This window comes from Streptopelia decaocto, assembly GCF_964273445.1.
Source record: "Streptopelia decaocto genome assembly, contig: HAP1_SCAFFOLD_301, whole genome shotgun sequence".
NCBI lineage: Eukaryota > Metazoa > Chordata > Aves > Columbiformes > Columbidae > Streptopelia > Streptopelia decaocto.
Window position 1 is genome coordinate 71,780 of NW_028115984.1, and position 23,395 is coordinate 95,174.

General features: G+C 73.0%; 4 protein-coding genes across 9 annotated transcripts; 2 read left to right on the forward strand and 2 right to left on the reverse strand.

Annotated features, from left to right (window-relative positions):
- Positions 1 to 85: 85 nt before the first annotated feature.
- Positions 86 to 1,173, forward strand: GADD45GIP1 (GADD45G interacting protein 1). The gene is made up of 2 exons (XM_082077108.1): positions 86 to 378; positions 609 to 1,173. Exons 1-2 carry the CDS (start codon positions 95 to 97, stop codon positions 958 to 960), a joined length of 636 nt encoding a protein of 211 aa, XP_081933234.1. The 5' UTR covers positions 86 to 94; the 3' UTR covers positions 961 to 1,173.
- A 142-nt stretch (positions 1,174 to 1,315) lies between these two features.
- RAD23A (RAD23 homolog A, nucleotide excision repair protein) lies at positions 1,316 to 8,256 on the reverse strand. Its single transcript, XM_082077105.1, has 9 exons — positions 8,106 to 8,256; positions 5,168 to 5,329; positions 4,853 to 5,019; positions 4,321 to 4,376; positions 3,781 to 3,908; positions 2,894 to 2,969; positions 2,297 to 2,427; positions 2,066 to 2,221; positions 1,316 to 1,651 (listed from the first exon to the last, which is right to left on the reverse strand). The coding sequence occupies exons 1-9, from the start codon at positions 8,175 to 8,177 to the stop codon at positions 1,538 to 1,540; spliced, it is 1,062 nt and encodes a 353-aa protein (XP_081933231.1). The 5' UTR covers positions 8,178 to 8,256; the 3' UTR covers positions 1,316 to 1,537.
- Positions 8,257 to 8,380: 124 nt separating this feature from the next.
- On the reverse strand, positions 8,381 to 12,700 carry CALR (calreticulin; the record flags this gene model as incomplete). Its single annotated transcript, XM_082077104.1, is given in 11 exon segments — positions 8,381 to 8,740; positions 8,847 to 8,939; positions 9,160 to 9,303; positions 9,374 to 9,487; positions 9,937 to 10,146; positions 10,278 to 10,372; positions 10,815 to 11,018; positions 11,185 to 11,286; positions 12,460 to 12,596; positions 12,598 to 12,643; positions 12,646 to 12,700. Coding segments are annotated over 11 exon segments (1,377 nt in total). The 3' UTR covers positions 8,381 to 8,563.
- Positions 12,701 to 13,157: 457 nt separating this feature from the next.
- Positions 13,158 to 21,471, forward strand: FARSA (phenylalanyl-tRNA synthetase subunit alpha). 6 transcript variants are annotated; one of them, XR_014186556.1, is made up of 15 exons: positions 13,334 to 13,626; positions 14,374 to 14,538; positions 14,753 to 14,777; positions 15,015 to 15,113; positions 15,566 to 16,084; positions 16,133 to 16,251; positions 16,414 to 16,506; positions 16,591 to 16,719; positions 17,542 to 17,657; positions 17,733 to 17,817; positions 17,887 to 17,986; positions 18,070 to 18,238; positions 19,908 to 19,985; positions 21,075 to 21,189; positions 21,256 to 21,281. XR_014186556.1 is itself a non-coding variant. In XM_082077097.1 (14 exons), the coding sequence occupies exons 1-14, from the start codon at positions 13,471 to 13,473 to the stop codon at positions 21,359 to 21,361; spliced, it is 2,019 nt and encodes a 672-aa protein (XP_081933223.1). In that variant the 5' UTR covers positions 13,338 to 13,470; the 3' UTR covers positions 21,362 to 21,471. The 6 variants fall into 6 exon arrangements, 3 of the variants coding, with proteins under 3 accessions (XP_081933223.1, XP_081933222.1, XP_081933224.1); XR_014186555.1 differs by lacking the exons at positions 14,753 to 14,777; positions 15,566 to 16,084 and having other exon boundaries at positions 13,158 to 13,378; positions 13,439 to 13,626; positions 14,374 to 14,511; XM_082077097.1 differs by lacking the exon at positions 14,753 to 14,777 and having other exon boundaries at positions 13,338 to 13,626; positions 14,374 to 14,511; positions 15,018 to 15,113; positions 21,256 to 21,471.
- Positions 21,472 to 23,395: the final 1,924 nt, after the last annotated feature.

Here is a 23,395-nt window from a genome sequence, read left to right on the forward strand (position 1 = left end):
TCGCAGCCCCGCCCCCGCCCGTCACCTCCCGTCCCGGCTTCCGCCCTCGCCTTCAGCCGCTTCCGCCCTCACTCCCCGTCGCTTCCGGCGCAAGATGGCGGCGCCCTTGCGGCGGGCGCTGGCGGCGGCGCTGACCCCGAGCCGGGGCTACCGGGCGGCCCCGCTGCCGCTGCGGCCCCGCCCGGCGCCCGCGGACCCGGCGCGGCGGTTCGGGCGGCTCGGGGAGGCCGCGGGGGTCCCGGCCGGGGCGCTCTGGCCCGGCCCCGAGCGGCTGCGCGAGGCGGAGGCGGAGGAGCGCGAGTGGGACCCGCCGCTGCGGGACCGGCAGGAGGCGCTGGAGCGGCGGGAGCGCGAGGCGGCGCGGGAGCGCGAGGAGAGGTGGGGGGGCAGGGGGTGTCACCGGGAGAACCGGCACCGGGCGTGTCCCCAGCCCGGCCTTCCCCCCCCGTCCCCGCCGTCCCCGTGTCCCCGTCTTGGGGGTCCCTCCGTCCCCACGGTGTCCTCGTGTCCCCACGTTCCTATTCCGGGGGTCCCTCTGTCCCCCCCGTGACCCCTGACCCCCGGTGACCCCCCCCGGTGTCCCCCCGTGACCCCCGTTTTCCCCGCAGGGCGCAGCGCGTGGCCGCGGCCCTGGCCGCGATGCCGGCGCGGGTGCGCGCGTGGCGGGAGGAGCGCGCGGCGGCGCGGGAGCGCGCGCGGGCGGAGGCGGAGCGGCGGCGGCGGCTGCTGGAGGGGGCGGGGCTGGCGCTGGCCCCGCCCCGCCCGGGAGCGCCCCCGCGCGGCCCCGCGCAGGCGCAGGCGCTGCTGGCGGAGCTGGAGCGGCAGGAGCGGCGGGAGGAGAAGCGGCGGCGGCGGCGCGAGCGGGACGAGGCGGCGCGGAGCGCGTTGGCCGCCGCTGAGGCCGCTGCTGCCGAGCGGCCCCCCCCGGGGGCCCCCCCCGGGACCGGCGGGGGCTCCTGAACCCGCCCCGGGACCGGCGGGGGCTCCTGAACCTGAACCCGCCCCGGGACCGGCGGGGGCTCCTGAACCTGCCCCGGGACCCGGCGGGGGCTCCTGAACCTGCCCCGGGACCCCTCGGGACCGGCGGGGGCTCCTGAACCTGCCCCGGGACCCCCCGGGACCGGCGGGGGCTCCTGAACCCGCCCCGGGACCCCCCGGGACCGGCGGGGGCTCCTGAACCTGGACCCGCCCCGGGACCCCTCGGGACTGGCGGGGGCTCCTGAATCCCCCAACCCGGGGAGCGGTTCCTGAGCCCCCGGGGACCCCCCGCCCCCTCCCCCCGGGGGTCCCTCCCCCCCACATCACGACACCAAAATGGGTTTAAAATTCTGCGTTTAATCTCCCCCCCTCGTGGTTCTTCCCGCGGCGCCGCCCCCTCCCCCCAGGGCCCGCGGGTCGGGGGGGGATGGGATGATGCAGTTTTTGCCGAGCCCCCCCCGACCCCCCAGCAGAGAGGGGTCCGGGGGCTCCACCAATCGGCTGCTGCTCCCGCGGGGCGTGGCCGGGCGGGGGGCCGCCCCTCCCCCCGCGGGGTCCCTCAGTCGTCGTCGAAGTTCTGGCTGAGCAGGAAATTGGCCGCCAGGTTCTCGTTCTTCTCGCAGGCGAAATAGGCCTGGATGACCAGGCTCTCGGGGAAGCCCAGCGCCTTGAGCTGCGGGAGCGTTCACTGAGCCCTACTGACCACGGCCCGCGCTGCCTCCCAGCGCCTTGAGCTGCGGGAGCGTTCACTGAGCCCTACTGACCACCTACTGACGTCCCCATGCACCCCGGGCCCCGCGCTGCCTCCCAGCGCCTTGAGCTGGGGAGAGAAGTGTTCACTCTGAGCCCTACTGATGACTGTAAAACACCTCCACAGATCAGCCCCAGTATTAACTCTGGCCCCTACTGATGGCCGTGACACAGCCACACAAATCGGCCCCACAGTTAACTCTGGCCTCTACTGACAACTGGAACACCCGCGCAGCTCAGCCGCACCGTTTGCTCCGGTCCCTGCTGATGGCTGTGCAACACCGGCACAGCTCAGCCGTGCTGTTAACCCTGGGCCCTGCTGACCCCGCGTCCTTACCCTCTCTATGGCTTCTTTTTCCTGCGGCGTCACCTGGATGTAGTTCATCTGGGGGGACTCGTCCCCAATGGCGCCCACCTCCCCCTCCAGCTCGCCCAGCTCGCCCAGCGGCTCGTTCAGCATCTGGATGAACTGCTCCTGGTGCTGGCTGATTTGCTGGGGGGACAGGGTGGGTTGGGGGTCATGGGGGCCCCCAGGGGCTCAGGGCGGTTCGGGGGGTCCCGGGGGTACCTGCAGCAGCTGCGGGTTCTCCTGGCCCAGCTGCTGCAGCAGCGCGGGCAGCAGCGCCGGGTTCTGCTGGATCACCTGCCGCATGTTCTGGAACTGCGGCTGCTCACGCAGGAACTCCAGCGGGTTCTCCCCTGCAGGGGGCGCGTGGGCGGAGCCGGCTCAGCCACGCCCACTGGGAGAAGCCACACCCCTCAAGCCCCGTGCCCGGCCAGGCCACACCCGCTAAGGGGTGGGGCATTCCAGGCCACGCCCCCACTCTGTAAACCCAACAATGACCCGTCCAGCTCCATCGGGGTGGGGCTTAGCCCTAGGCCCCACCCACAAGGGGAGGGACCTCAAGGCCACACCCCAACAAAATCTCAAACCCCACCCCCTGGGGGACGGATCACAAGCCCCACCCAAAGAGGCGGAGCCTCCAGCCCAGCCAGACACACCCCCATGGGGGCGTGGCCAGTCACAGCCCCACCCCTTAGCAGGTGTGTCCAATGTAAACCCCACCCAGTGGGTGTGTCCAATGTAAACCCCACCCAGTGGGTGTTCCTGCCCCGCCCAGGCCCCGCCCTGGGGGTGTGTCCCGCCCAGGCCCCACCCACTGACCTTCAGGCACCGGCTGCTCGGGGGGGCGACTCTCCTGCACGGGGGGGCGCTCGGGCTCGGGGCTGCCGGGGATGCCCTGGGGGGCAGCGGGTTTGGGGGGTCAGCGGGTTTGGGGGGGCAGGTCAGCGGGTTTGGGGGGGCAGCGGGTTTGGGGCGTCCCCGCCCCCCCTCACCCTCAGCAGAGTCTCCAGAGCCCGGGGGGGGTCAGTGCAGGCTCAGGAGCACCGGGGGGCTTCGGGGGGGTCGGTGGGTTCAGGGGGGGTCGGTGGGGGTGAGGGGGGATCAGTGGGGGTTGGGGTGTCAACAGTGGTCAGTGGGGCTCCCCCCCCACCGTCAGCAGGTACTCCATGGCGCGGGGGGGTCAGGGGTCGGGGGTCAGGGGTTACCGTCAGCAGGTACTCCATGGCGCGGGGGGGTCAGGGGTCGGGGGTCAGGGGTTACCGTCAGCAGGTACTCCACGGCGCGGTGGGGGGTCAGGGGTCAGGGGTCATACCGTCAGCAGGTACTCCACGGCGCGGGGGGGGTCAGGGGTCAGGGGTCGGGGGTCAGGGGTCATACCGTCAGCAGGTACTCCACGGCGCGGTGGGGGGTCAGGGGTTGGGGGTCGGGGGTCAGGGGTCATACCGTCAGCAGGTACTCCACGGCGCGGTGGGGGGTCAGGGGTCGGGGGTCGGGGGTCAGGGGTCGTACCGTCAGCAGGTACTCCACGGCGCGGGGGGGGTCAGGGGTCGGGGGTCAGGGGTCGTACCGTCAGCAGGTACTCCACGGCGCGGTGGGGGGTCAGGGGTCAGGGGTCGGGGGTCAGGGGTCATACCGTCAGCAGGTACTCCACGGCGCGGTGGGGGGTCAGGGGTCGGGGGTCAGGGGTCAGGGGTCAGGGGTCATACCGTCAGCAGGTACTCCACGGCGCGGTGGGGGTTGTTGAAACTCGCCCTCAGCGCGGCCACCACGCGCTCGCGCTCGTAGCCCATGGACATGATCTCGGCCAGCATGGTCTCGTACTCGGAGCCCGTCACTGCGGGGGGCGGCGCTGGGACCCGACACCCGCCCCCCGCCCCCTCCCCGCACCCCCGACATGACGAGCACCCCAAATTCCACCGGCCCCATTTCCGGGCCTCGGTCCCTCCGCCGGGCCCCCCCCAAACCTCCCCCAGGAGCCCCCAGGCTCCGCCCACCCCCCTCACCCAAGGACCCCCCGCGCGCCCTTCTGCCCCCCCGAGTCCCCCCCTCCCCGCGTCCCCCCGTCCCCGTGTCCCCCCGCCCCCCCGTCCCCGTGTCCCCCCGTCCCCGTGTCCCTCCGTCCCTGTGTCCCTCTGTCCCCCCGCCCCCCCGTCCCCGTGTCCCCGTGTCCCCCCATCCCCCCGTCCCCATGTCCCCCCGTCCCTGTGTCCCCCCGCCCCCCCGTCCCCATGTCCCCCGGCACCCACCGAGGGTGGACGCGGCGTCCGCCGAGCGCCCGGCGCTGCCCGGGGGGGGGACGGAGCTGCCGGGACAAAGGGGGACGTGGCGGGCGGGGCCGAGCGGGGGCTGCCGCCCAACCCCCACGTACCCCCAACCCCCACGTACCCCCAACCCTGCACCCCCAACCCCCTGTGTACACCCCATGCACCCCCCAACACAGCCCCGCTGTGCCCCCCCCGTCACGCTGTGCCCCCCCAGCCCAGCTGTGCTCCCCCAGCCCAGCTGCGCCCCCCCGCCCCGCTGTGCCCCCCCAGCCCCGCTGTGCCCCCCCCAGCCCCTCTGTGCCCCCCCAGCCCCGCTGTGCCCCCCCAGCCCCGTTGTGCCCCCCCAGCCCCTCTGTGCCCCCCCAGCCCCGCTGTGCTCCCCCCAGCCCCGCTGTGCCCCCCCCGCCCCGCTGTGCCCCCCCAGCCCCGCTGTGCCCCCCCAGCCCCGCTGTGCCCCCCCAGCCCCTCTGTGCCCCCCCCGCCCCGCTGTGCCCCCCCCGCCCCGTGTCCTCACCCGGGCGGGGGCTCCGCGGGGGCCGCGGGGGCGTCGGGGGCCGGGGGCTCCTCGCTGGGGGCGGCCGGCGGGGGGGGGACGGTGTCGGCGGCCGGGGGGGGCCCCGGGGCCGGGGGGGGCTCGGCGGGGGCGGCGGCCTCAGGGGCGGCGCCCGGGGGGGCCTTGGCCTGCGGGGAGGGTGGGGGTTCTGGGGTCTGGGGGACCCTGGGGCCCCAGGGGGTTTAGGGGGCTCCAGGGAGGGTTTGGGGGCTCTGGGGGTTTTGGGGGCTCCGGGGGCTCCGGGGGCTCCGCGGCCGGGGCCGGGGCCGGTCCCACCTTGGTGACCATGACCACCACGAAGTTCCTCTCGTCGATCCGGTACTCGCGGATCGGGACGTCGTCGCTCAGGATCTTCCCGGCGTAGATCAGCTTCTGCCCGGCCACCGGGAACGCGTCGCGGCCCTTGGCCGCCTCGATCTTCTCCTTGAGCGCCCGCACCTGCACCCCGAAAACACACAGAGTCACCCCAAAACCACCCAGAGCCGCCTCGATCTTCTCCTTGAGCGCCCGCACCTGCACCCCGAAAACACAGAGTCACCCCAAAACCACCCAGAGCCGCCTCGAGCTGCTCCTTGAGCGCCCGCACCTGCACCCCGAAAACAGAGTCACCCCAAAACCACCCAGAGCCGCCTCGATCTTCTCCTTGAGCGCCCGCACCTGCACCCCGAAAACAGAGTCACCCCAAAACCACCCAGAGCTGCCTCGAGCTGCTCCTTGAGCGCCCGCACCTGCACCCCGAAAACAGAGTCACCCCAAAACCACCCAGAGCCGCCTCGAGCTGCTCCTTGAGCGCCCGCACCTGCACCCCGAAACCAGTCACCCCAAAAACAAGGTCACCCCAACACCACACAGAAAATCAACTCAATCTTCTCCTTGAGCGCCCCCACCCGGGGGACCCCAGAACCACGCGGAGTCACCCCAAGACACGGGTGCCCCAAACACCCCCACGGTCACCCCAAACCCCTCGCTCTCCTGCAGCGCCCCCACCCGGGGGACCCCGAAAAAGTGAGAATCACCCCACACCGCAGAGTCACCCCACACCGCAGAGTCACCCCACACCAGAGTCACCCCACAGTGCAGAGTCACCCCACACCGCAGAGTCACCCCACACCGCAGAGTCACCCCAAACCGCAGAGTCACCCCACAGTGCAGAGTCACCCCACAGTGCAGAGTCACCCCAAACCAGAGTCACCCCACAGTGCAGAGTCACCCCACACCAGAGTCACCCCACACCAGAGTCACCCCACAGTGCAGAGTCACCCCACACCACAGAGTCACCCCACACCACAGAGTCACCCCACAGTGCAGAGTCACCCCACAGTGCAGAGTCACCCCACAGTGCAGAGTCACCCCACACCGCAGAGTCACCCCACACCGCAGAGTCACCCCACACCAGAGTCACCCCACACCAGAGTCACCCCACAGTGCAGAGTCACCCCACAGTGCAGAGTCACCCCAAACCGCAGAGTCACCCCACAGTGCAGAGTCACCCCACAGTGCAGAGTCACCCCACAGTGCAGAGTCACCCCACACCAGAGTCACCCCACACCAGAGTCACCCCACACCGCAGAGTCACCCCACACCAGAGTCACCCCACACCAGAGTCACCCCACACCAGAGTCACCCCAAACCGCAGAGTCACCCCACACCAGAGTCACCCCACACCAGAGTCACCCCACAGTGCAGAGTCACCCCACAGTGCAGAGTCACCCCAAACCACAGAGTCACCCCACACCAGAGTCACCCCACACCAGAGTCACCCCACACCAGAGTCACCCCACAGTGCAGAGTCACCCCACAGTGCAGAGTCACCCCACAGTGCAGAGTCACCCCACACCAGAGTCACCCCACAGTGCAGAGTCACCCCACACCAGAGTCACCCCACACCAGAGTCACCCCACACCAGAGTCACCCCACAGTGCAGAGTCACCCCACAGTGCAGAGTCACCCCACACCAGAGTCACCCCACACCAGAGTCACCCCACACCAGAGTCACCCCACACCGCAGAGTCACCCCACACCAGAGTCACCCCACACCAGAGTCACCCCACAGTGCAGAGTCACCCCACACCAGAGTCACCCCACACCAGAGTCACCCCACACCAGAGTCACCCCAAACCGCAGAGTCACCCCACACCAGAGTCACCCCACAGTGCAGAGTCACCCCACACCAGAGTCACCCCACACCAGAGTCACCCCACACCAGAGTCACCCCACAGTGCAGAGTCACCCCACAGTGCAGAGTCACCCCACACCAGAGTCACCCCACACCAGAGTCACCCCACAGTGCAGAGTCACCCCACAGTGCAGAGTCACCCCCCACCGCAGAGTCACCCCACACCAGAGTCACCCCACACCAGAGTCACCCCACAGTGCAGAGTCACCCCACACCAGAGTCACCCCACACCAGAGTCACCCCACAGTGCAGAGTCACCCCACAGTGCAGAGTCACCCCCCACCAGAGTCACCCCACACCAGAGTCACCCCAAACCGCAGAGTCACCCCACACCAGAGTCACCCCACACCAGAGTCACCCCACAGTGCAGAGTCACCCCACAGTGCAGAGTCACCCCCCACCAGAGTCACCCCACACCAGAGTCACCCCACACCAGAGTCACCCCACACCGCAGCGCCCCCCCGCGGGGCTGTTCCACAGCCGGGTCACCCGCCCCCGGTCTCGTTCAGCCCCGGAAACCACCGAGTCCCCTCGGAACCAACCGGGGGACCCGGAATCACCCGGAAACGCCCCAAAACCGCCACGGACCCCCCGAGGACACGGACACGGACACGGCGCGTGGGGGGGACACGGACACGGACACGGCCCGTGGGGACACGGACACGGACACGGACACGGACACGGACACGGCCCGTGGGGACACGGACACGGCCCGTGGGGGGACACGGCCCCGGCCCCGGGGAGCAGCCGCGGGTGCCGCCCCCGCTGCCCCCGGTTCCAGCGCCGGTTTCACTCCCGGTTCTCCCCCCGCTCCCACCAACACACCCGCTCCCGGCCTCGCCCCCGCTCCGTCCCGGGTTCAGCCCCGGTTCCCCCCGCTAATGCCGGTTCCCGCTCCGTCCCGGTTCCCGCTCCATCCCGGGTTCATCCCCCGGTCCCCGCTCCATCCCGGTTCCCGCTCCATCCCGCTCCCCGCTCCATCCCGGTTCCCGGTCCCGTCCCGGTTCCCCGCCCCCGCCGCCCGGCGCCCCCCCGCACCGTCTCGTGCGGCTCCATGCGGATTTTGAACGTTTGCTGCTGCAGCGTCTTCAGCGTGACGGTCACGGCCATGGCGGCGGCTGCGGCGGCGCCACAACATGCAACTCACGCCGCCGCCATCTTAGGCGCCCCGCCGCTTCCGCCACGTGACGCGCGGCCGGAAGCGCGTCACCCGAGCCCCGCCCCGTCGCACCCCCGCCCGCCTTCCCCGCGGATCACGTGACGCGGCGCGCGGCGGCACAAAATGGCGGCGGCGCGAAGATGGAGGCAGCGGAGCCGGGACCAGCGTTAATTTAATAGAAACCAATCGCGACGCCCGTGCAGCCGCGAGGCCCCGCCCCCCCGCCCCCCCCGGGCCCGGCGCCCGTTCCTGAGTCCTCGCCCCGCGGGCCCGGCGGGGCCATAGAGTCCGGGTCTCACAGAGACAGAGCGGCCCCGCGGGCAGCGCCCCCGCGCGGTCACAGCTCGTCCCGCGGCGCCGCCTCCTCGGGCTCCGGCTCCTCCTCCTCCTCCTCCTCCTCCTCGTCCCCCTCCCCCTCCTCGTCCTCGTCCTTGTCCCCGCGCTGCTTCTCCTCCTCCTCCTGCCGCCGCCGCTGCTCCTCGTCCTGCTGCTCCTTCATGCGGCGCTCGGCCTCCTGGGGGCGGGGGCACGGGGGCCACGGGTCACGGGGGGTCACGGGGGGGCCACGGGTCACGGGGGCCACGGGTCACGGGGGGGCCCACGGGGGCCCGGCCCCTCACCTTGGTGGCCCCCCAGGTCTCGTTCCCGATCTCCTCCGCAAACTTCTCGTCATCCGTGATGAGGAAATTGTCAAAGATGGTGCCGGATTTGACCTGTGGGGGATGAGGGGTCAGGGGGTGCCGGGGGGTCGGGGTCCCGGGGGGTGGGGGTCAGGGGGTGCCGGGGGGTCGGGGTCCCGGGGGGGTCGGGGTCCCAGGGGGGTCGGAGGGTTGGGGGTCGGAGGGTTGGGGGTCGGAGGGTTGGGGGTCCCTGGGGGGGGTTGGGGGTCCCGGGGGGTCGGGGTCCCGGGGGTCCCGGGGTCCCGGGCCGCACCTGCCAGAGGTCGAGGCCGATGGCGCCGAAGCTGTCGTAGGCGTAGAGCTGGGGGTCCGGGCTGTACTCGGGGTTGTCGATCTCGGGGTGCACCCACTTGCCCTTGTACTGGGGGTTGTCGATCTGCCGGGGGCGCCACTCGCCCTGGGGGGGCCGGGGGGTCAGGGGGGGCCCTGGGGGGGGTCCCGGCCCCTCCCCGGCGCCCCCCGCCCACCTTGTACTCGGGGTTCTGGATCACCGGGGGCTCCCACTCCCCGTCCATCTCCTCGTCCCAGTCCTCGGGCTTCTTGGCCTCGGGGTCCGGGATGTGCTCGGGCTTGTCCCAGTCCTGGGAGCGGGGTCAGGGCGCTGCCGCAGCCCCGCAGCCCCCCCGCAGCCCCCACAGCCCCCCAGAGCCCCCCCGCTGAGCCCCCCACAGCCCCCCCGCTCCCCACAGCCCCCACAGCCCCCCCGCTCCCCACAGCCCCCCCACAGCCCCCCCGCTGCCCACAGCCCCCCAACATCCCCCCATGGCCTCCTGCACCCCCCAGAGTCCCCCAAAACCTCCCCATAGCCCCCCAATTTGGGCCTGATCTCAGGCTGCTTGTCCCAGAGCCCCCAAACCCCCCAGAGCCCCCCTGAGCCCCCCAGAAGCCCCTAAACCCCCCCGAGTGCCCCACACCTCAGGCTTGGTGTCCTCAGGGTCACTGATATTGGGCCCCTTGTCCCAAAGCCCCCACACCCCCATATCCCCTAAGACCCCCAGAGCCCCCCAGAGCCCCCACCCCCCGGCCCCACCTCGGGCTTGGTGTCCTCGGGGTCGTCGATCTTGGGCCGCTCGTCCCAGTCCTCGGGTTTCTGGGCCTGGGGGTCCTTGATCTTGCGGGGGGGCAGCAGGTCCCAGTCGTCCTCCAGCGCCCCCGACTCCACGCGCGCGTTGTCGATCTTCACCTCGTACGTGTTGTCCGGGCGCAGCACCAGCGTGTACAGGTGCGTGAACTCGTCGTCCTGCGCCGCGCGGGGGTCAGGGCGGGGGGCCCGCGACCCCGCCCCCCCGCGACCCGCCCCCTGCGACCCGGCCCCCTGCGACCCGGCCCCCCGCGACCCGGCCCCCCGAGCCCCGCCCCCCCGCCCCCAACCTTGCAGCGAATGTCCTTGTTGATCAGCACGTTCTTGCCCTTGTAGTTGAGGATGACGTGAACCTTCTTGGTGCCGGGGCCGCAGATGTCGGGGCCTGGGGGGGAACGGGGGTCAGGGGGGCCCCACAGCCCGGGGGGTATGGGGAGGCTTGGGGGTGCAGGGGGCTCTGGGGACTCTGAGGTTGCGGGGAAACGTGGGGATGATTGGGAGGGCTGGGGGGGGTATGGGGGTGCAGGAAAACATGGGGACGATTGGGGGAGCTCTGTGGGAGGTATGAAGAGGTTTGGGGGTGCAGGAAAACATGGGGACGATTGGGGGAGCTCTGGGGGGGTATGAAGAGGTTTGGGGGTGCAGGAAAACATGGGGACGATTGGGGGAGCTCTGGGGGGGTATGAAGAGGTTTGGGGGTGCTGTGGGGAGCTCGGGGGGGGTTGGGGAGGTTTGGGGGTGTGAGAGGCTCTGGGGACACAGGAGGTTGCAGGAGGCCATGGGGACTGTTGGGGGGCTCGGGGGGCCCGGGGGGGCTCGGGGCGCACCGAACATGATGTTGTACTCCGAGTCTCCGTGCATGTCGTCCTGCGCCAGCCCGGCCGGGAACAGCTTCACGTACCCGCCGCCGCAGTCGATGTTCTGCTCGTGCTTCACCGTGAACTGCAGCACCAGCGCCCGGTCGCGGTTGCTGAACGGCTCGAAGCGCGAGGAGATGGCGTAGAAACGCGCGTCCTGGCTGGTCTGCAGCCCTGCGGGCGGCGCGGGGTGGGAGGGGGCCGGGGGTCTCACCCCCGCCCCGCCCCGGGGTCCCGGCCCCGCCCCGCCCCGGGGGTCCCGGCCCCGCCCCGCCCCGGGGGTCCCGGCCCCGCCCCGCCCCGGGGTCCCGGCCCCGCCCCGCCCCGGGGGTCCCCGCACCTTTGTCCTTCTCGGCGTCCCCGTAGAACTTCCCGGCCGTGAGCACGAACCGCCCGTAGTCGGGTTTGTGCTTCGATTCCACCCACCGGCTGGTCCAGGCGTCTGGGGGGGGGAGCGCTCAGGACGCCCGGACCCTCCCCGTGCACAGCGCTGCCCCCCCAGTGCCCCCCGGACCCTCCCCGTGCACAGCGCTGCCCCCCCAGTGCCCCCGGACCCTCCCCGTGCACAGCGCTGCCCCCCCAGTGCCCCCGGACCCTCCCCGTGCACAGCGCTGCCCCCCCAGTGCCCCCCGGACCCTCCCCGTGCACAGCGCTGCCCCCCCAGTGCCCCCGGACCCTCCCCGTGCACAGCGCTGCCCCCCCAGTGCCCCCCGGACCCTCCCCGTGCACAGCGCTGCCCCCCCAGTGCCCCCGGACCCTCCCCGTGCACAGCGCTGCCCCCCCAGTGCCCCCCGGACCCTCCCCACGGACGGAGCTGCCCCCCCCCAGTGCCCCCCGGACCCTCCCCACGGACGGAGCTGCCCCCCCCAGTGCCCCCCAGCCCCTCCCCACGGACGGAGCTGCCCCCCCAGGACCCCAAGGGGCACTCAGCTCTCGGGGTCTCTCTTGGGGGGGTCCCAGGACACACAAGCCCCCAGTTCCTGTCGTGCCCCCCCACGGGGTGTCCCCCCAGCCCCCAGTATCACCCCCCATCGCTGCCCCCCAAGTTCGGGGGGGCCTCCCAGCCCCCCCGTGTCCTCCCAAGGCCCCAGGAGGGGGCTCCCCAGGACCCCCAGCTCCCGAGCCCCCAACTTCCTCCTGCCCCCCCGCTTCTTTCTGAGCCCCCATCTCTCTCCTGCCCCCCCTGCATTCCCCCCTCCCCAGATCTCCCAGCCCCCCCCGATCTCCCAGCCCCCCCCCGATCTCCCAGCCCCCCCCGATCTCCCAGCCCCCCCCAGATCTCCCAGCCCCCCCCCCGATCTCCCAGCCCCCCCCCGATCTCCCAGCCCCCCCCCGATCTCCCAGCCCCCCCCGATCTCCCAGCCCCCCCCCGATCTCCCAGCCCCCCCCCGATCTCCCAGCCCCCCCCCCGATCTCCCAGCCCCCCCCCCCCGATCTCCCAGCCCCCCCCCGATCTCCCAGCCCCCCCCCAGATCTCCCAGCCCCCCCCAGATCTCCCAGCCCCCCCATCTCCCGCAGTTCGACCCAAGGCTGGACCAGACCCCCCCCCCCCCCCCCGCCCAGGTCCCTTCAGCTCAGGGGACCCGCAGGCCCCGCCCCCCGGGACCCCCCTCACCGCCGTCCGTGAACTCCTCCCGGAAGAACTGGGTGGGCCCGGCGGCCGCCAGCGCCAGGAGGGCGCCGAGCAGGGCGGGGAGGCTGCGGCGGCTCATGGCGGCGACGCGATCGCTGCGGCCCGGCGGCGCCCGGCACTGCGGAGGGGGCGGCGGCGCCGCCCGCATTTATCACCTCGCCGCCCCCCGGCCCGCCCCCGGCGCCAGCCCATTGGCCCGCGCCCGCGCGGGGCGCGCTCCCATTGGCCGGCCGCCCGCTGGCCGGCGGCGGCGGCGCCCCCGAACGTTGGCGTCCCAGATGGCTGCTTCCCATTGGCTGAGCGCGACAGCCAATGAGGAGCGACCACGCGTTCGGCGGGAGACGCCCCCCCCCCCCCTCGCGCCGCGGGGAACGTCACCGAGGTCACGTGGGGCCCTTAAAGAGCCAGGACGCCGCGGGCACGTGCGGCCGCCGGTAACGGCCCCGGGGCCCCGGGACCCCGGGACACGGCGCCTCCCGCTCGTCTCGGGGGTTTACGGCCTAATCGGGCGCTGTGACGCCATGATGATGTCACACGGTGCAATGATGTCATAGCTGCGCTGATGAGGCCCCGGGGGCTGTAGTCACGGCAACGGCGTCACCATGGCGCCACGCGGGGTCGCTGGCCGCCGTTGCCACGGTGACGGGTCCGGGGGACACACGGGGTGTGGCGGGGGGGGGAGAGCCGGGCGCCTCATGACGTCACTTCCCCCGCACCCACCGCGCTGCCCGTCCCGCGGCCACACTCAACATGGCGGCCCCGCCACGCCCAAGGTGGCGCCCGGCGCGCCACGCCCCTTCCGGCGCGGACCCGCGCGGTTCCGGTGCGCACGCCGCGCGGTTCCGGTGGTTCCGGCGCTCCCGGTGTTCCCGGCGCGGTCCCGGTGTTCCCGGCGCTCCCGGTGGTTCCGGCGGTCCCGGCGTTCCCGGTAGTTCCGGAGCGGTCCCGGCGCTCCCGGTAGTTCCGAGCGGTCCCGCTGTTCCCGGCGCCGCGATGCCGGCCGGCGTGGCCGAGCTGCTGCTGCAGCGGCTGGAGCGCGAGCCCGCGGGGCCCGGCGGGGGCCTGTGCAGCCTGGCGGCCGCGGCCGCGCTCGGCGTGGAGCACCAGGCCGTGGTGGGCGCCGTGAAGAGCCTGCAGGCGCTGGGGGAGGTGCGGGGGCCGGCGGGCGGCGCGGGCGGGACGGGACGGGGCGGGCGGGACGGGAGGGACAGCGGGACGGGAGGGACAGCGGGACGGACGGGACGGGACGGGAGGGACAGCGGGACGGACGGGACGGGACCGGGAGGGACGGACGGGACGGGATGGGAGGAACAGCGGGACGGGGAAGGGGAGCCCAGGACGCCGGTGCTGATCCCGCACTGAACCCGGTACCCGGTCCCGGTGCTGATCCCGCACTGAACCCGGTGCCCGGTCCCGGTCCCGGTGCTGATCCCGGCACTGAACCCGGTGCCCGGTCCCGGTGCTGATCCCGCACTGAACCCGGTGCCCAGTCCCAGTGCTGATCCCGCACTGAACCCGGTGCCCGGTCCCGGTGCTGATCCCGCACTGAACCCGGTGCCCGGTCCCGGTGCTGATCCCGCACTGAACCCGGTCCGTTCCCGGTCCCGGTGCTGATCCCGCACTGAACCCGGTGCCCGGTCCCGGTCCCGGTGCTGATCCCGCACTGAACCCGGTGCCCGGTCCCGGTGCTGATCCCGCACTGAACCCGGTCCGTTCCCGGTCCCGGTGCTGATCCCGCACTGAACCCGGTGCCCGGTCCCGGTCCCGGTGCTGATCCCGCACTGAAGCCGGTCCGGTTCCGGCCCCGGTGCTGATCCCGCACTGAAGCCGGTCCGGTCCCGGTCCCGGTGCTGATCCCGCACTGAACCCGGTCCGGTCCCGGCCCCGCTCCCGCAGGTGATCGAGGCGCAGCCGCGCGCCACCCAGCGCTGGGAGCTCAGCCCCGAGGGCTCCGCGGTGCTGCGGGACGGGAGCCCCGAGGTGCGGCTGCTGCGGAGCCTCCCGCCCGGGGGGCTGCCCCCCAGCGAGGCCTCGGTGAGAACGGGGGGGACGGGGGGTCACTGGGGGGGCTGCCCCCCAACGAGGCCTCGGTGAGAACGGGGGGGACGGGGGTCACGGGGGCTGCCCCCCAGCGAGGCCTCGGTGAGAACGGGGGGGACGGGGGTCACGGGGACTGCCCCCCAACGAGGCCTCGGTGAGAACGGGGGGGACGGGGGGTCGGGGGGGCTGCCCCCCAACGAGGCCTCGGTGAGAACGGGGGGGACGGGGGGTCGGGGGGGCTGCCCCCCAACGAGGCCTCGGTGAGAACGGGGGGGACGGGGGTCACTGGGGGCTGCCCCCCAGCGAGGCCTCGGTGAGAACGGGGGGGACGGGGGGTCAGGGGGGGCTGCCCCCCAGCGAGGCCTCGGTGAGAACGGGGGGGACGGGGGTCACTGGGGGGGCTGCCCCCCAGCGAGGCCTCGGTGAGAACGGGGGGGTTGCAGGGGGGTCCAGGGTCAGCGGGGGTCAGCGGGACCCACCGGCCCCTCGTCCCCCAGAAGCTGCCCGGCGGCTCCGTGGGGTTCAGCAAGGCCATGGCCAACAAGTGGCTGCACCTGGACAAGGGGGCGCCCGGCGGCCCCCGCGTGCTGCCCGCGGTGAGTGACACTGGGACATGGGGACACTGGGGACACTGGGGACACTGGGGACACTGGGGACACTGGGGACAGGGTGACCCCGCGTGCTGCCCGCGGTGAGTGACACTGGGACATGGGGACATGGGGACATGGGGACAGGGTGACCCCGCGTGCTGCCCGCGGTGAGTGACACTGGGACATGGGGACACTGGGGACATGGGGACAGGGTGACCCCGCGTGCTGCCCGCGGTGAGTGACACTGGGACATGGGGACACTGGGGACACTGGGGACAGGGTGACCCCGCGTGCTGCCCGCGGTGAGTGACACTGGGACATGGGGACATGGGGACAGGGTGACCCCGCGTGCTGCCCGCGGTGAGTGACACTGGGACACTGGGGTGTCCCCTGGGGGTCCCCTGGAGCGCCCTGGGCTGGGGGAACTGAGGGTCCCGTTCATCACCCCGTGTCCCCAGGTGTCGGCGGTGCAGGACGCGGTGCAGGACGGGGTCCGCGTGGCTCTGTCCCCATTGTCCCCATTGTCCCCGTGTCCCCAGGTGTCGGCGGTGCAGGACGCGGTGCAGGACGGGGTCCGCGTGGCCCTGTCCCCATTGTCCCCATTGTCCCCGTGTCCCCAGGTGTCGGCGGTGCAGGACGCGGTGCAGGACGGGGTCCGCGTGGCTCTGTCCCCATTGTCCCCATTGTCCCCGTGTCCCCAGGTGTCGGCGGTGCAGGACGCGGTGCAGGACGGGGTCCGCGTGGCCCTGTCCCCATTGTCCCCATTGTCCCCGTGTCCCCAGGTGTCGGCGGTGCAGGACGCGGTGCAGGACGGGGTCCGCGTGGCTCTGTCCCCATTGTCCCCATTGTCCCCGTGTCCCCAGGTGTCGGCGGTGCAGGACGCGGTGCAGGACGGGGTCCGCGTGGCTCTGTCCCCATTGTCCCCATTGTCCCCGTGTCCCCAGGTGTCGGCGGTGCAGGACGCGGTGCAGGACGGGGTCCGCGTGGCTCTGTCCCCATTGTCCCCATTGTCCCCGTGTCCCCAGGTGTCGGCGGTGCAGGACGCGGTGCAGGAGAGCCTGCGGCGGGTGCAGCGCGGGGAGGCCGAGCAGCTGCCCGAGCGCGAGCGCGCGGAGCTCAAGCGCAGGAAACTGCTGCTGGAAGTGTGAGCGGGGCCGGGGGCGTCCCTGGGTTTGGGGTGTCCCCGGGTTTGGGGCGTCCCTGGGCTTGGGGTGTCCCCGGGTTTGGGGCGTCCCCGGGTTTGGGGCGTCCCTGGGTTTGGGGTGTCCCCGGGTTTGGGGCGTCCCCTGACCCCCCTGCCCCCCAGCACCCTCAAGTCGTACTGGATCACCAAGGGCAGCGCGTTCAGCACGGCCGTGACGCGGCAGGAGACGGAGCTGACGCCCGACATGATCGCCACGTGAGCGACCCCGCCCTTGACCCCGCCGCGCCCCCGCCCTTGACCTCGCCGTGACCCTGACCTTGACCCCGCTGCCCCCCCCAGGGGCTCGTGGCGCGCCCGGCCGTTCAAGCCGTACAACTTCTCGGCGCTGGGGCTGCCGCCCGCCTGCGGGCACCTGCACCCGCTGCTCAAGGTCCGGTCCCAGCTGCGCCAGATCTTCCTGGAGATGGGGTGAGCGGGGTCCCCACGCTGTCCCCGGGGTGTCCCCGGGGTCCCCACGCTGTCCCTGGGGTGCCCCAGGGGTCCCCACGCTGTCCCCACGCTGTCCCCGGGGTGTCCCCGGGGTGTCCCCGGGGTCCCCACGCTGTCCCTGGGGTGTCCCCGGGGTCCCCACGCTGTCCCCACGCTGTCCCTGGGGTGCCCCCGGGGTCCCCACGCTGTCCCCGGGGTGTCCCCAGGGTGTCCCCGGGGTCCCCACGCTGTCCCCACGCTGTCCCCGGCGTCCCCACGCTGTCCCCGGGGTGTCCCCGGGGGTCCCCACGCTGTCCCTGGGGTGCCCCCAGGGTCCCCACGCTGTCCCCACGCTGTCCCCGGGGTGTCCCCAGGGTGTCCCCGGGGTCCCCACGCTGTCCCCACGCTGTCCCCGGGGTCCCCACGCTGTCCCCGGGGTGTCCCCGGGGTCCCCACGCTGTCCCTGGGGTGCCCCCAGGGTCCCCACGCTGTCCCCACGCTGTCCCCGGGGTGTCCCCGGGGTCCCCACGCTGTCCCTGGGGTGTCCCCAGGGTCCCCACGCTGTCCCTGGGGTGCCCCCGGGGTCCCCACGCTGTCCCCGGGGTGTCCCCGGGGTGTCCCCGGGGTCCCCACGCTGTCCCCGGGGTGCCCCCGGGGTCCCCACGCTGTCCCCAGGGTCCCCACGCTGTCCCTGGGGTGCCCCCGGGGTCCCCACGCTGTCCCCACGCTGTCCCCACGCTGTCCCCGGGGTGTCCCCGGGGTCCCCACGCTGTCCCCGGGGTGTCCCCGGGGTGTCCCCGGCCCCTGACGCCGTCCCCCCAGGTTCTCGGAGATGCCCACCCAGAACTTCGTGGAGAGCTCGTTCTGGAACTTCGACGCGCTGTTCCAGCCGCAGCAGCACCCGGCGCGCGACCAGCACGACACCTTCTTCCTGCTGGGTGGGTGCGGGGCCCCGTTTATACCCTGGGACCCCCCAGCCCCCCCGCGCCACCACTGACCCCTGTGCCCCCCAGACCCCGCCGAGGCCCCCGCGCCGCCCCCCGCCTACGCGGCCAAGGTGAAGAAGGTCCATTCGCAGGGCGGCTACGGCTCGCAGGGGTGAGGGGCCGGGCGGGGGGCGGGCTGGGGGTCCCCGGCCGTGCCCCCCCCGCTGAGCCGCCCCCCCAGGTACAAGAGCGAGTGGCGGATGGAGGAGGCGCGAAGGAACCTGCTGAGGACGCACACGACGGCGGCGAGCGCGCGGGCGCTGTACCGGCTGGCGCGGCAGGTCGGGGCTTTGGGGGGTCTGGGGGGTCCAGGGGGGTCCGGGGGGGCTCGGGGGGCTCAGGGCCGTGTGTGACCCCTCCCCAGGACAAGTTCTGCCCCGTCAAGCTGTTCTCGATCGACCGCGTGTTCCGCAACGAGAGCCTGGACGCCACGCACCTGGCCGAGTTCCACCAGGTGGAGGGGCTGGTGGCCGAGCGGGGGCTGGGGCTGGCGCACCTGCTGGGGCTGCTGCGGCAGTTCTTCGGGAAGCTGGGTACGGACCCCTGGGCCCCACGGAGCCCCATGGACCCCCCATGGACCCCCTGAGTCCCCATGGACCCCCATGGACCCCCATGGACCCCCTGAGCCCCCATGGACCCCCATGGACCCCCCATGGACCCCCATGGACCCCCTGAGCCCCCATGGACCCCCATGGACCCCCTGAGCCCCCATGGACCCCCCATGGACCCCCTGAGCCCCCATGGACCCCCATGGACCCCCCATGGACCCCCTGAGCCCCCATGGACCCCCATGGACCCCCCATGGACCCCCTGAGCCCCCATGGACCCCCTGAGTCCCCATGGACCCCCATGGACCCCCCATGGACCCCCTGAGCCCCCATGGACCCCCTGAGTCCCCATGGACCCCCATGGACCCCCTGAGTCCCCATGGACCCCCTGAGCCCCATGGACCCCCATGGACCCCCTGAGTCCCCATGGACCCCCATGGACCCCCTGAGTCCCCATGGACCCCCATGGACCCCCATGGACCCCCTGAGCCCCCATGGACCCCCATGGACCCCCTGAGTCCCCATGGACCCCCATGGACCCCCATGGACCCCCTGAGCCCCCATGGACCCCCATGGACCCCCTGAGCCCCCATGGACCCCCCATGGACCCCCATGGACCCCCTGAGCCCCCATGGACCCCCATGGACCCCCTGAGCTCCATGGACCCCCATGGACCCCCTGAGCCCCCATGGACCCCCATGGACCCCCTGAGCCCCATGGACCCCCTGAGCCCCATGGACCCCCATGGACCCCCTGAGCCCCCATGGACCCCCATGGACCCCCTGAGCCCCATGGACCCCCATGGACCCCCTGAGCCCCCATGGACCCCCATGGACCCCCTGAGCCCCCATGGACCCCCTGAGTCCCCATGGACCCCCCATGGACCCCCTGAGCCCCCATGGACCCCCATGGACCCCCTGAGCCCCCATGGACCCCCCATGGACCCCCTGAGCCCCATGGACCCCCATGGACCCCCTGAGCCCCATGGACCCCCCATGGACCCCCTGAGCCCCATGGACCCCCTGAGCCCCATGGACCCCCATGGACCCCTGAGCCCCCATGGACCCCCATGGACCCCCTGAGCCCCATGGACCCCCATGGACCCCCTGAGCCCCCATGGACCCCCATGGACCCCCTGAGCCCTCATGGACCCCCATGGACCCCCTGAGCCCCCATGGACCCCCTGAGTCCCCATGGACCCCCCATGGACCCCCTGAGCCCCCATGGACCCCCATGGACCCCCTGAGCCCCATGGACCCCCATGGACCCCCTGAGCCCCCATGGACCCCCATGGACCCCCTGAGCCCCCATGGACTCCCATGGACCCCCTGAGCCCCCATGGACCCCCTGAGTCCCCATGGACCCCCCATGGACCCCCTGAGCCCCCATGGACCCCCATGGACCCCCTGAGCCCCATGGACCCCCATGGACCCCCTGAGCCCCCATGGACCCCCATGGACCCCCTGAGCCCCCATGGACTCCCATGGACCCCCTGAGCCCCCATGGACCCCCTGAGTCCCCATGGACCCCCATGGACCCCCTGAGCCCCATGGACCCCCCATGGACCCCCTGAGCCCCATGGACCCCCATGGACCCCCATGGACCCCCTGAGCCCCATGGACGCCCTGAGCCCCCGCACCCCCCGTGTCCGCAGGGATCACCCGCCTGCGCTTCAAACCCGCCTACAACCCCTACACCGAGCCCAGCGTGGAGATCTTCAGCTACCATGAGGGTGAGGGGCGGGGGGCCCCAAAGCACCCCCAGAACAGGAGGGACACCCCGCGTTCCGTGTGTGCCCCCATGGGGCGGGGGGACACTGGGGCGACATTTTGGGGGGGGCAGCTCAGCCTCATTCTCCTCACTCAGGTGGGGGGGGGTCGGGATTTGGGGTGACCCTGGAGGGGTTCTGGTGTGGGGTCTTTGGGGGTTCTGGGATGGGGATTTGGGGTCCCCCTTTGGGGGGTCTGGGGGTCATCCTGGCGGGGGCGTCTCAGGGGGCCCCTGTTCCACCCTCTGGGGCACTGGGGGGGCCCCTGATCTCACCCCCAGGTGGGGGGTTCCTGTCTCACCCCAAGAGTCCCTGGGGTCCCATCTCAGCCCGGGGGGTCCTGTCTCAGCCCAGGGGTTTCTGGGGGTCTCTGGGGTCCCAGTCCCACCCCGGGGGTCTCTGGGGTGTCTGCCCCATGCCGGGGGTCTCTGGGGTGTCTGTCTCATTCTGGGGGGTCTCTGGGGTGTCTGTCCCATTCCGGGGGTCTCTGGGGTGTCTGTCTCATGCTGGGGGGTCTCTGGGGTGTCTGTCCCACCCCGGGGGTCTCTGGGGTGTCTGTCCCATTCGGGGGTCTCTGGGGTGTCTGTCCCATTCCGGGGGTCTCTGGGGTGTCTGCCCCATTCTGGGGGTCTCTGGGGTGTCTGTCTCATTCTGGGGGGTCTCTGGGGTGTCTGTCCCACCCCGGGGGTCTCTGGGGTGTCTGTCCCATTCGGGGGTCTCTGGGGTGTCTGCCCCATTCGGGGGTCTCTGGGGTGTCTGCCCCATTCCGGGGGTCTCTGGGGTGTCTGTCCCATTCCGGGGGTCTCTGGGGTGTCTGTCTCATTCTGGGGGTCTCTGGGGTGTCTGCCCCATTCCGGGGGTCTCTGGGGTGTCTGTCTCATTCCGGGGGTCTCTGGGGTGTCTGTCCCACCCCGGGGGTCTCTGGGGTGTCTGTCCCATTCCGGGGGTCTCTGGGGTGTCTGCCCCACCCCGGGGGTCTCTGGGGTGTCTGTCCCATTCCGGGGGTCTCTGGGGTGTCTGTCTCTGTGTCACCGGCGCCCCCGGTGCCCCCAGGGCTGGGGCGCTGGGTGGAGCTGGGGAACTCGGGCGTGTTCCGCCCGGAGCTGCTGCTGCCCATGGGGCTCCCCGAGAACGTCGCGGTCATCGCCTGGGGGCTGTCGCTGGAGCGGTGAGTGGGGCCGGGGACCCCCCATCGCCCCGCCCCGCCCCCGCTGACCCGCTGCCCCGTCCCCAGCCCCACCATGATCAAATACGGCATCAACAACATCCGCGAGCTGGTCGGGCACCGCGTCAACCTGCAGACGGTCTACGACAGCCCCCTGTGCCGCATGGACGCCTGAGGGCCGGGGCAGCCAGGCTGGGGACCCTGAGAGCTGGGGACACCCCCAGAGCTGGGGACACCCCCAGAGCTGGGGACCCCGAGAGCTGGGGACACCCCCAGAGCTGGGGACACCGAGAGCTGGGGGACACCCCCAGAGCTGGGGACACCCCCAGAGCTGGGGACACCCGAGAGCTGGGGACACCCCCAGAGCTGGGGACACCCAAGAGCTGGGGACACCCCCAGAGCTGGGGACCCCGAGAGCTGGGGACACCCCCAGAGCTGGGGGACACCCCGAGAGCTGGGGGACACCCCAAGAGCTGGGGGACACCCCAAGAGCTGGGGACACCCCGAGAGCTGGGGACACCCCGAGCCGAGGCAGCCCAATAAAGGCCGTTTTCCAGACGGAGCCCGTGTGTGTGGCGGGTGGGGGATCGATCCCAGCAGGGGTTTTGTTGGCCCCGGGTTCACGGTCCCGGGGAGGGGGATCGATGGCGGCGCCTGTGGCCCCGCACGCGGGGGGGCCGCCCCCGCCGCCGCTCCAGCCCCCAGCGCCCCCGGGACCGCGCGATGGGCGCCGCTGCCCCGCGGTGTCCCCCGGTGTCCCCCGGTGTCACCTGTTCTCCTCCGTTCTCCTGCGCTCTCGTCACGTCCCGGCGCCATCGCAGCTTCGTCTCCTCCGCGCCCGGCCCTCCCTTCCCGCCTTTTCCCGCGCCGCCTCTGATTGGCCGCCCCGCGGCCGCCGGCGGGCGCCCATTGGCCCGCACGGATGCTCGTCGCCGGGAAAGCCCCGTCCTGCCTCCCCGGCGGGCGCCCATTGGCCCGCGCGGGTGCTCGTCACCGCGGAGGCCCCGCCCGCGCTCTCCTCAGGGCTCCGGAGGGTCCCGGTCCCGCCACCCGCGGTGTCCCCGGTGTCCCCATCCCGCCCCGCAGCCCCGCGAATGTCGCGGAAGGAGCGTGAGGAGCCGGAGGGCGAGGCCGGGGAGGGCGACGGCCCGTTCCCGTGCGGGGACGAGCGGCCCGACGAGGGGCCCGGCAGGTACCGCGGGGCCGGCGCCTCTGACGGGGAACGGGGCGGGGGTGGGGAGTGACGGCCCGGGGGGGCACCGGGGGCACCGGGGGCACCGGGGACACCGGGGACACCGGGGACACCGGGGACACCGGGGACACTGGGGACACCGGGGGCACCGGGGCTGCGTCCCCGCCCTCGTCAGCGGGACCCCAAACATGCTGTGATACTGCGTGACCCAGCGCTGCCCGTTCATTAACGTGGCCACCAGGGACCGGGGGGCTGAACCGGGGGGGTGTCCCCATCCCTATGGGGCGCCCCTGTCACTATGGGGTGTCCCAGTCCCCATTGCGTGTCCCCATCCCTATGGGGCGCCCCTGTCACTATGGGGTGTCCCAGTCCCCATTGGGTGTCCCCATCCCTATGGGGCGCCCCTGTCACTATGGGGGTGTCCCAGTCCCCATTGCGTGTCCCATGTGTCCCTGTCCCCACGCGTCCCCGTGTCCGCAGGCAGGAGCCCCTCCCGCGGACCCCTGATGTGTCCGTCCCTGTCCCTGTGTGTCCGTCCCCGTGTCCCCGTCCCCATGTCCCCGTCCCTGTCCCCGTGTCCCCGTCCCCATGTCCCCGTCCCTGTCCCCGTGTCCCCGTCCCCATGTCCCCGTCCCTGTCTGTGTGTGTCCGTCCCCGTGTCCCATCCCCGTGTCCCACCCCCGTGTCCCCGTGTCCGGTCCCCGTCCCCCCGTCCGCCCGTGTCCCCGTGTCCCGTGCCCGCAGGCCGGAGCCGCCCCCGTCGCCGCCGCTGGACGGCCCGGCGTCGCGGTTCTTCGCGGCGCTGGAGGCGAACGTGGCGGCGCTGCAGGAGCGCGCGCAGCGGCTGATCCAGCGCGTCAACGACGGCCGCAGGGACGACCAGGGGCTGGTGAGCGGCCTGCGCCAGGGGCTGCTGCTCAAGGTGCGATCGCCACCGCTAATCAGTGACGGACGGGGCACGGGGAGCGCGGGCAGCCCTGCCCGGGGCTGCTGCTCAAGGTGCGCTGGCTGCCGCCC

What these genes read in the sequence shown, in the direction of transcription:
- RAD23A (XM_082077105.1), bottom strand. Translation starts at nt 8,177, where the DNA reads ATGGCCGTGACCGTCACGCTGAAGACGCTGCAGCAGCAAACGTTCAAA. An exon ending in CCGTGGAGTACCTGCTGACG is followed by an intron (nt 2,970 to 3,780) that starts GTATGACCCCTG and finishes GCTGCCCCCCAG; the next exon opens with GGCATCCCCGGCAGCCCCGA. An exon ending in AGAACCCGCAGCTGCTGCAG is followed by an intron (nt 2,222 to 2,296) that starts GTACCCCCGGGA and finishes CTGTCCCCCCAG; the next exon opens with CAAATCAGCCAGCACCAGGA.
- GADD45GIP1 (XM_082077108.1), top strand. Translation starts at nt 95, where the DNA reads ATGGCGGCGCCCTTGCGGCGGGCGCTGGCGGCGGCGCTGACCCCGAGC. An exon ending in GCGCGGGAGCGCGAGGAGAG is followed by an intron (nt 379 to 608) that starts GTGGGGGGGCAG and finishes TTTTCCCCGCAG; the next exon opens with GGCGCAGCGCGTGGCCGCGG.
- FARSA (XM_082077096.1), top strand. Translation starts at nt 13,471, where the DNA reads ATGCCGGCCGGCGTGGCCGAGCTGCTGCTGCAGCGGCTGGAGCGCGAG. An exon ending in TGCCCCCCAGCGAGGCCTCG is followed by an intron (nt 14,512 to 15,014) that starts GTGAGAACGGGG and finishes CTCGTCCCCCAG; the next exon opens with AAGCTGCCCGGCGGCTCCGT. An exon ending in GGCGGCTACGGCTCGCAGGG is followed by an intron (nt 17,818 to 17,886) that starts GTGAGGGGCCGG and finishes CCGCCCCCCCAG; the next exon opens with GTACAAGAGCGAGTGGCGGA.